Raw genomic sequence first — 11018 nt, forward strand, 5'->3', positions numbered from 1 at the left:
CCTAAAATTGCCTCATGGCTATGATGTGTAAAGAGTGAGTTTTTATGTGAACCATTGTGGTCCATCCTTCACAAACTGCTCCATTACTGGATTGGTTTGAGCATTTAATAAAAGTTGTTCAGTACTTAAGGCAAAATTTAATAGCTTCATGTCATTGTCACCCAAAGGAGTGAAGTAGCCATGAGAAGTTGCAAAACTGAGATATCTTTCCCAGCTTCACCTCTCCCACTCATGAACATATCACTTTCCTACGTTTTCTCAACAGGTTTGTGAAGTAGTTAAGAGTAGTTACTTGATATAAATATTAGCGAGAACTTACCCTCGAAGAGCGGCTTGCAAAGGGATGGTGCCCAAGAGTCTATATACACATTTTTAAGATTGCACTTAAGCCATTTAAAACACTTACGTCCATGGGTCCCAATCTATCAACATTGACCCGATGGTGGCTTATATCACTTATGTTTACTCAACAGGGTTTTTAAAGTGGGCTATGTGGGATACTTAGGATCATAACATACTTGATACCACTTAATCCACAACCGACGTTTACAACGACCAAGTCTATTGACACTGACCCGATCAATGGTATCTCTTTCTCTTTTGGCGGCTCTACTCACCTCTTAGTATTCAATGACGTAACATCATGCCTATACATGATATCAAGACGTTTTAGAGCATGTTTGAGATTGTGTTTAAGAAATAGAACTTTTAAGTTAAAAAGAGATTTTGGGTAAAATCTTCATTTTTAAGTTTTTACCAAAAGTGTTTTTATTTTATTTTATTTTTTTGTTGTTGCTATTTTTAGACTTTTTTGACCCTTAAAAGTGCTTTTAATTTTTTTACCAAACGGATATTTTTTTCTTCAAACCGACTTTTTAAGTGTTAAAAGTACTTTTACACCCCTCAAACGCAATCTTAAACAGACCCTTAATCTAAGTTATAAGTCGTCCCTTCTGTGACTCAACTACAAAGCCGCAATTCCTTCAATTCTATACTCAATGAGTGGGTCCAATCCCATACTCAATGTAGTGCTAGCTCAGATACTAAACTATACAAACTTGGAGTACAACTCACCTTTGAAAAGTGGCTTATAATATGATTAAAATTATACATGTAAAATTCTCTTTGTCATGAACCACATTCCGGGTTGTAGTACTCTATTTGCCTGAATCTTTCATAAGAATGATAAAATGACTTCATATGATTGCATCAAGCAACCTAAGGTCATTCTGCTTAAAGGATTCGTATGTGAAAATGAAGAGGGAGTATTTTTGCACCCTTTGAGTTGCTCTTCATAATTTAAACCCACTTCCAAAATTATAGATGCATCTTCTATCTTCTAGAATTTTCTAATCAATTTGCAATGTTTCCCAATCTTACAATTTTTGTAATGGCCCACCAATCCACCATTCAATTTGTAATATCCTTTATGTGGAAAGCATATCATGTGACCCACGTGTGATGTAAAATGTCCATTAATTTATTCTCTTAAAATTTATAAAAATGCAATTAGATCCTTCATTTAATTTTGTTTTTTTTTATAAAAAAAAAAAAAAAAAAAAAAAAACTTCTCGGTCGGAGGTGACCCACGGCCAGCTGTGGAAAGGTTTATTTAATTTTACTGCTTTTTTTTTGGGTTTTTCTGAATTTTGTAACTTATGCTATAGTAGATTGATATCATTATAAAAATTGAAACATTAAGGAACTCACATAGTTTGAAGTTGTTACATATATTTATAATAGCTTTTGTTAAATCTTTCAATAGGTGAGCCATAACACATAAAATTTTAATTTAAATGAGAGGTTAATTGATAATGTTAGGGTTCGGCTATGACCTCTAGTGTGATATCATGCTAAATCATCACTTATTCCAAAATTTTAAGCTAATAAAAAAAAATTAATCATTTAATCAATACTTTAACAACTTTATAGTCCACAACCGCACTCCATAAGAAAGGAAATCAGAAAAACCCTAGCCGCACAGTTGGGGGAGGGGGAGAACCCCCACCCCCCCTTTTTTCTTTTGTTACAGGCTCAAGCCCCACCGTGCCGGGTGTGCCGTTCACCATTTCTGCCGTATCTTTTTCTGGGGCTGATGGAGTTCTTGGATTAGACTATTTAAAGCTCGATCTACATCTCTCCGTCAGACCCACCTCGACGCGCGCCACTCCACCTCACGCACCGGCCCTGCCCACTTCCAACAACACCTGTCGCTTCTGATTTCGACAACCCCATGATAGATCATGACTCACACATGCCTGCACGTGGTTATTTCGCTTTCTGACTAGAATCATTCGGCAACCTTCCTCTGGTGGTGTTTTGTTAGCTTTTTTTTTTTTTTTTTTTTTTTCCCTGTATTTTGTGGTCCTGGCCAATTGGGTTGAGAATGTGAATAATTTTCTGGCTTGCGAGTCGAGGAGAATAAGTTTCGACAGGAAGATATTGCTACCTATGTATCGGATTGAGTCTGTCTGGAGTAAACCTGTTGTTACAACTGAAGAATAATCATAGGTTAGCGGATTTTAATGTCATATATAGGTCTTGAATATCAAAGATTGTTATGTATGTATTTATGACTTGTAACCTTGTAGCTTCGGCTATGATTTTTTAAAACTTTTGATTTGTGATATAAGTATTTTATGCTTGTGATCTTTCGTCAATTAATGAGACTGAAATGATTTCTCTTTAAAAAAATAAATAAGAAAGGAAATTTACTCAAACTTCTATCTCGACCAAGAAACCCACTAGTGAAGGAAAAAGAGACCAAATCAGGTTTATAGATCAAACTTCTATCTCGACGAAGAAACCCACTAGTGAAGGAAAAAGAGACACCAAATCAGGTTTATATATATATATATATATATATCTGCTGCAATCTGTTAGAAAGCTGCCCAAATGCACTAATTGGTTGAAAGCCCACAAAAAGAGAAAGAGACTAGAATTCTAAATTCAATGCACTATTAAAGCTGACCAACAAGAAATTTCGCAGTCATGCTCATTGCCGCCCTGAATCCTGATCCTTCTTTATACTCGTAGAATCGTGGCCAACTAATGCCCATTTATTATTTAATTTTTGTTCAAAAAAAAAAAAAAAGAAAAAGAAATCAGGAGCAAATAAGGTGCCTTCTGATTTGGCACTTCGTAATGAATGGCACATAAATCATAAATGGCTAAAATCGTAAGAGGACATACTTCATCTGGAAATGGCCTTCAAGGCACACGTGTATTGTCTGTAAATGATGATAAGCACACCGGATGTTATGGCGGAGAATTTTGGAGAGAAGTTCTATGGCTACCGACATCCTTTAAGCCTCCTTGAAATTCTAAAGGGTTTAGATGACTGAATTATCATGCGATTTGATAAATTCTTCAAACTTTAAAATCTCTTAATTTGAACTCATGAACTTTTAATTGCAATCAATTTGAACCCCTCAGTCAAATTTAGCTGTTAACTTCTAACGGAAATACCTAAAAAAACCAAAATATCCCTCATTTTAGTTTTTATTTATTTGAAGAGAGGTAGAGAATTGAATAAAAAAAGACTCAAAGAATGTGAGAATGGCTTTTCAAATAACATTTTGTCTAAAACGAAGAATGGTAAATAACCGAATGTAGAATCATTTTAGGGTATGGTTCTTCGAAATTTGAAGAAAAATAGAGATTCAAGAACCGGATGTGAATGCTCTTAGCACTCAATCTCAAATGGAGTTACTTCTCTATGAGACATGTTACACATCATTCTCTCAACTATTTTTCTTGTAAATCAACTATTGGATTTGTAGATTCATATATGAGTACCACAAATTCAATGATTGATTTATTCATTCACTAAATGGAAATGGATAAAAGATGTGATGAAAAATGATTTTTATCATTTCTCATTTCTCCACCGACAGAAAATGGTATCAAAAGGTCTATTTATTGAATTAAGACAATTAGGGCAAAGCTCCTTCCTAGCTGAGCAATGCTTTAAGATGGCCCCTCATTGAGTGGAGCTGTGTAAGAATTAAGAACATATCAATAAGTACCAAATCCCAATTGATAGCTTTCTGTGCATATGAGAAGAGAATGTGTGGATGCTTGCTTTAAAAAATTAATCCTTGATAGAAAAAAAGCTTTGTTCTCTCTCCTTGATAGAAAAAAACTTGCCGCCGATGCTAGAGGAGGAGGGGAAACCTTCTGGTTTCCCCTCCTCCTCCTCCCCTTTTCTACAGTTTTATGCTTTTTTTTTTGCTTAGTTTCTCTCTTCTCGAGAGAACTCTTATCTCCTTAGAGTTTTCTCTCGGTCTTTGCGCTTTAGAGTTTTCTCTAGATCAACTCATTGTCTTTGACGATTTATCCAAGATCCTCTCAAAACAACAGTTTTGGTCTTCTGTTCTCCACCGCGTCGCTGGCCATTTATGCGAAGCTTTCAAGATGGGATTTTTCAAAATCAGATCTTGTTTTCTCCACTTGGCCCAGCCTGTAACGCACCATACCACCCCTCTCACCGGCATTCCAACTTCCCGGTGCCTCCTTCCACCCCTTCTCCACACAGCCATGCACTAATGCGTGGTCCACGCGCACTCACACGTGGGTCCAACATGCCGGACAGGTTCCGCTCACCGCCTTCCTCCGCCTTGTTCGAAGATGAAGCTGCTGGTTTCTGAGTTTTTTTCTGTGTTTTTCTGTTTGTTGGTGTTATGGTTTGTACGACTCAACCTAAACTGTTTGGGCTTCAATCTCTTTGTCTGTGTAGGAGATCCCCTTTCCGTTATTCTTTTCCTTCTTAGTTTGTTCAGTTCCCATGGAAATCGGACTAGATCTAAGTTGCCACCTTCTAGTCTGTTCGGTTTCTTTGGTTACCAAATTAGATCTAAGTTTTTTGGGGTTCTTGTATTCCCGATAGTTTTATCCATCATATTAGGCCGCAGCCTTCAAAAGCTGCATTCCCACGTGACTGTCACCTTCCTGAATTTCCTTCGGGGCTTTGAGGTGCTGATGTCTTTTATGGCTGGGTTTTTGTGTTGGATTTTTTTTTCGTTTTGTTGTTCCTCCTCTGTAATCTGGTTTACGTGGAATGAAGTAGTTTTTACGAAGGAAAAAAAAAAAGTACCAAATCTTCCTTCATTTTTGCTCTTTCTATGCAACGGACTTAGAGCGCATAGCAACACACAAACGACATAAAAATTAAAAATTAAATTAAAAAAATAAAAAATAAAAAACACACACACTGACACAAATTACATAAGCCAACCATAAAACTCAACCCCCAACAACCAACATTGATGAAGTGATATATATCATTACCCTATGTATATATATATATATATAGAGAGAGAGAGAGAGAGAGAGAGAGAGAGACTTTGATATAAAGCAGGAAAGAAATATAGAGACAGCGCCAATTGAAGTTTCAAGATTGGTAGAGCACCTTTATAAAGAGAGATATTCACAGCCGATGTGGCCCAAAGATAACCTGGCCTTGAACAACATCACATTCATTGAAAAATACACAATCAATAAAGAACCTCGAGCATTTGTTCCACACTGCTCAAGCAGTCAAGCTATTAAAACTAATAGGTGTGCATTTGATTGTCAGACAATAAAAACAAACGGAAATTTGCAAGGCTCTATAACTACAACCACCACCTGCTTAAGGTAGCATTTTCAGACTAAGGAAGCCATTACTCCGTGCATTTATTTGATAGACCTAACCCTACCCTCAAGAAAAATTGATCTTTAACAGAGATATTCATGTTCAGTGACACTTGGAAGTTGACCTAATCCAAAATCAAATTAACCCAAAAACACGATGGCCTTCAAGAATTTTCAGGAAACATTTAGCAAAATACAAATGAAAGGTATATTAAGCCTTAAAGCAACCTTGCAAAAGAATATAGGGCAGGCCGTATGTAGTCTGCATTAGGTTTTAGCAAAACAATTGTAACTACGTGGGGGCATTACACATAATGAGCCAAACCCAAAACCTAGCTCCACTTCGAAAATTGTGACTTACAACATTAAATAGCACAAGAAGCAAGAGATGCAAAGAAGATACACAAGCAATTCTGGGTAGTTACACAACCGAAACTCGGCATGTCAATTTACAGTATTCCACATGGGGAGGATGGCAAACACCCTCCAAAACAACTATTTCAGCATATACCATGTTTCGCAACAAAGGAAATAGTATTACTCCAATTTCATGCAATACCATTTCTCTGCATATAAACCAGTCAGTTGTTTATTGAATTAAAAAAAAAAATGTTATAGGACAACTGTAACCAAATCCGCAGGGATTTAATAGGCTAGAGACAATGGCTAGCATTGTTTTTCTCTATCCAGTTTTTATTAAGTGTAAGCGGACACTATACATACAACAGGCCAGAAACCACATACAGCATATGAATCACGTATGCTCTGCCACACATCAAAATGCAGTACTCCTTGACAAGCCCCAATGAAACCTGCCCGCTGTTCTAGGTTGAAGATGCAGCTGTGATCACTCATTCAGCAATCTGCTTGTGCACAATTACAACCAGTTAAAAGAGTTGGAATCAGAAAAAGTAATGAACAACCCATCCACAGTTAACCCACCAAACGATAAAAACAGATTCTTCTATGAGTAACTGAAGGGTCTGAATATTAAATATAGCTAGATGTAGTTGTAAACCATATCTTATGGATCAGAACATGAAGTTAAAACAGAGTTGGACCTTATTCAGTTTTCATGTAGAACTAAGCTAGTAAAAGCATGGGAAAATAAAAAGGAAAAGGGAAACGTTAATTCTACTGAATGTCCAAAAGCGGTGCAAGGAAAACACAAGATTACAAAAATTCAGATTGAAATCAAAAGCCTCCATTAGAGATGATAAATTCTAAAACTTACCTGGTTAAGAGGATTGTCCTGAGATTTCTTCCATAGCTTCCATATCATGTCCTTGTATTGAGTGTGAGTAAGACCTGGTTTCTCTTCCTTCAGCTTGGGAAGCTCAGCTTCCTCAAAAGCCTACAAGTAACAGAAGAAATCAACACTGAACAACAGAGGAAGAAGAAAATTTTCGGGGACCATACATTAATAGGATACGAAGGAGCAAATGTATCAAACACCCATACTAGAAAGTGGCTTGGCCATAACCAAATAACATCTCAAAATATTTTCATCCAACTTGTCAATATTAAAGGAAGAGGAAAGTTTCTCGCTACAGAATCCAAAGCTATATTTCATAGAAGAAACCAGCAATAGCACTTATATCATAGAAGTGGCAGGGAGAGAAATAACACTAATAATTATGCAAATTGCAACTCCACCATTGGATGATAAATAACACACGTACAATGCCCACAAAACTCTATTCTTAAAAATTGCAATTCTTTTGTAAAAAAAAAAATTAAATCTTACCCTAATAAGTGTACAGAAAGAAAATACATGTGAGTGTGCACTAAAAAGAAAGAAAGAAAGAAATTGTATCTTCTTTTATGGGAGTAGGAGTAGGTTCTGAGCTACTAATTCATATCTTCTGTATTGGGACAACTTTCAGTTGGAAAAGAAGAAAAAAAAAATCTAACAAGTAATCGCAAATTTACTAAAAGAGCACAAAGGCACACCCTAAGTACAAAAGAAGTATACAAGAAACAAAAATAAAGAGAAAAATATTAGGGTAAATTACCTTTTTAGTACCTAGGTTTTCACTTTTTTATTTTTTTCCACTTAAGTTTCAATTTGTATCATAAATGGTACCTGACTTGTGGGTAAATACAAATTTAGTACTTTTGTCACCATTCCGTCAGCCAAATTAACGGACTGCCATAGGGATGGTTTCAACTACCTCCAATGGCCAAAAATAGGTGGCCGAAACCACTCCCAAAGGCCTTGGGGGTGGTTGAGCCACCCTCAGAGGCCATGGGGGTGGTTCGGCCGCAGGAGGTGGCCAAAACTACCCCTATTGCAGTCTGTTATTTTGGCTAATAGAATGGTGACAGAGGTACTAAGCTAGTATTTATTCATAAGTTAGGTACCATCTGTGACACGAATTGAAACCTAGGTGAGAAAAAATAAAAACATGAAAACTTAGATACTAAAAAGGTAATTAACCCAAAAATTCAAGCTAGAAATATTGAAGTCAGGCAACTGCCCACTTACGATACTACATAGTAAGTGCATACAAAGAAGATGAGTATGCATGTGCACACAGACAAGATACAGAGAGAGCTAAGAACACCAGCTTCTCCAACATATCCTTTCAAGGTACATTACTCTCTTCCCACTTACAGCGTTGTGTAGACATCACTAGCTCAGCCTTACCTATTTAGAAAAAGAGCAGCATAATGTCAACTAAAAGGGTTGTAAAAGCCACAGGCCCATGTCAATTGTCAACAATACATCTCCTGCTTCAATTTCTTTCCTAAATCAAATTTGCACAAATGCTATCCTGCTCTCCATCATTGTCCACTATAAGCCTGTAAAAGCTAGTTAAATTTACATATAAGTCATCAAAAACCTCCACGAAGTAAACCATTCTCTTGTCTCTTCCCATAAAACAATTTGATTGATATCAGCCATTCCCCAACACAGATAATAACATTTCCCTTTGGACATTCATCCACAACCATCCCTAACATTTGTCACAATCTGTACGGCATGAGTTCAACTCATTTAACCACTCCTATTGATGAAACAGGCTCTTGTGCACACAATATGTTAGCCCAATTTAGAATCAGTATATCTATCCGCTCCATAACTTTACCCAGACCAAACAAATTTTTTCACACACACTAACTTAACATTTCCCAATTTACCATATGCATTGCAAAACTCAAAAATATCATCGATTGAAATACATGCTAATTTCAAATATTGCATCCTTGATAACCTACATTCTCATTTCCAGCATTTGTCTCAGTTCTATAATCTCTTACTCTAGAAATACATAGAGCACCATGCGCAAGATAAAAGTTAACATAAAAATCAATTCTCCACAACGACAGCAATTGTCCCCTCAAAAGTGATTCGAACTTCATTTCCTCAAAGTAAGAGCTCAAATGCCATAGACACATATATATAAACCAAAACCAAGCAACCATTATCGAATTTAATAGAATTCACGGAACAAAGAAAAACCCTAACCCTCCACAAATAATTCAGCATTCAACGAAAAAAAGTCACAATTCTGAACCAAAGAGCGCACCTTAAAGGAGGCCTTGAGCCGCCTCTCAGGGTGGCGATCCACCGGCAAGCTATCGGCGACAGTCATCTGCGCGATCGCCTCCTCCACGGTCCTCGCCTCGAGGATTGAATCGTCGCGGTTCGTGTTCTGCACCAGCACCATCCTTTCGTACTCCTCCTCCGCCGCGGTCCTGCTATGCCGTTTCTTCGCCTCCTCGGCCTTCTTCTGCAGTTCGGCTTGCTCCTCCTCGCGCCGGCGCCTCAGCTCGGCCTCGGTCACCTTCGGGACCGGGATTGAGACCCGGATCGCCTTCTTGTCTGGCTTCCTCGCCGCCTTCTCGAGCTCCTTCTCCTCCAGCTCCGCCTGTCGCCGCACCTCCGCCCGGCGCGCCGCGGTCTCGGCGCGCTTCTCCGCCTCCTCCTCACGCTTCTTGGCGGCGCGAGACTTCGCCCCCTCGGCTTCGCGCCAGTACTGCTCCTCCTTCTGGCGTGCCTCGCGCTCCTTGCGCTCGGCTTCGGTCGCGCTCCTCCGAGCCCTAGCCTCCTCGGCCTTGCTGTTCACGCCCAACTTCTTCGGCATCGCGCGTTGCGACGTCGTTTAAGATGATAATCTCTCTGTGATTGTAAAGGAATTGGTCGTTGCGCCGAGATTGAGAGCACTTGCGTGTGTTTTGTGAGCGCTCACCGACTCCCTAGTAAAAAAAGGCAGTTGCTGTTACGGTTTACGGCTTGAGAGCAATGGTGACGACACTGACGAGTAGTAAAAAAAAAAAACAAAAAAAACAAAATATAACTAAATATACGATTTACGTGATTATTGGAAATAACTATGACAAAAAATAATAATAATAATAATAATAATAATAATAATAGAAATAAAATTGAACTGATTTGATTAATTATTCAAATTAAAAATTCAGACGAAACTATAACTAGTCTTGTAATTCGGGTATGTCTGATTCATTGGTTGAGTGTAATGGTAAAAATATATAGGTAATTATTTTTTCATCTTAATTCATAGCACTTCCTATTTTTAATATCTCTTGTGTGATCAAATCAAAAAATAAATAAAAATAAGGACATATTTATTATGTAATAATACAATAAACATGTTAAGTATAATGAAGAAAAAAAAAAACCATAAATAATAGGAAGTATTGTAATCGATCTAAGTGTGTTAATCAGTAAAATTTAAAAAAGAAAAAAAAAATAGACAGTACTGTAACTGACCTCATAATTTATAATGAAAGGATAAAGTTTTTTTAAGCAGAATTAAAGAAAAAAATTCAATCTAACTGAAAATTGTGTTTAAAATGTATATAAAAAATCATACTTTAAGAAATACTACAAGCACAACCAAGTATACACTCCTAAGTAAGGGTGGGATAAAAACGCTCTCTAGGGTTTCTTGCGAAACATAGAGGACGAGAAAACTCTCTTCAGATCTGCAAAGGTCGTGAAGGCTTCAACTAGTGAACAATATTCGTGTGTGTTTGAAGCTGAGGATTATGGGGGGCACAACAGAGGAATTATCCAAGTTGTGGAGTAGATTACAACTTTTGGAGGAAGAAGGTAGTGATGTGGTGGTGCACGAGGAGGTGCTGGAAGATGGAGTTGTGAAAGGCCAAAATTGCTTGGTAGGAAGGTTGATTGTTGATCGTGTTATTGCAAAAAACACGGTAAGGGGTATGCTGATGAGAAGATGGAAACCGACAGGGGAACTCTCTTTCAAGGTGATGGGAGAGAATTTGTTCCTCCTGGAGTTTGAGAATGTGGGGGACAAGTAATTGGTTCTAGAGGGTCGGCCTTGGGTCGTTGATGGGAACCTTTTTGCTATTGAAGATTTTGATGGGTTCTCTCCTCACCAGCCAAT

At 37.7% G+C, this 11018-nt stretch overlaps 1 protein-coding gene across 1 annotated transcript; it reads right to left on the reverse strand.

Moving 5' to 3' along the window:
• Window positions 1–6034: 6034 nt before the first annotated feature.
• LOC132188402 (uncharacterized) lies at window positions 6035–9850 on the reverse strand. The gene is made up of 3 exons (XM_059602845.1): window positions 9168–9850; window positions 6869–6988; window positions 6035–6497 (listed from the first exon to the last, which is right to left on the reverse strand). Exons 1-3 carry the CDS (start codon window positions 9723–9725, stop codon window positions 6486–6488), a joined length of 690 nt encoding a protein of 229 aa, XP_059458828.1. The 5' UTR covers window positions 9726–9850; the 3' UTR covers window positions 6035–6485.
• Between the last annotated feature and the right edge of the window lie 1168 nt (window positions 9851–11018).

Source organism: Corylus avellana, chromosome ca1 (genome assembly GCF_901000735.1).
Source record: "Corylus avellana chromosome ca1, CavTom2PMs-1.0".
Lineage (NCBI taxonomy): Eukaryota > Viridiplantae > Streptophyta > Magnoliopsida > Fagales > Betulaceae > Corylus > Corylus avellana.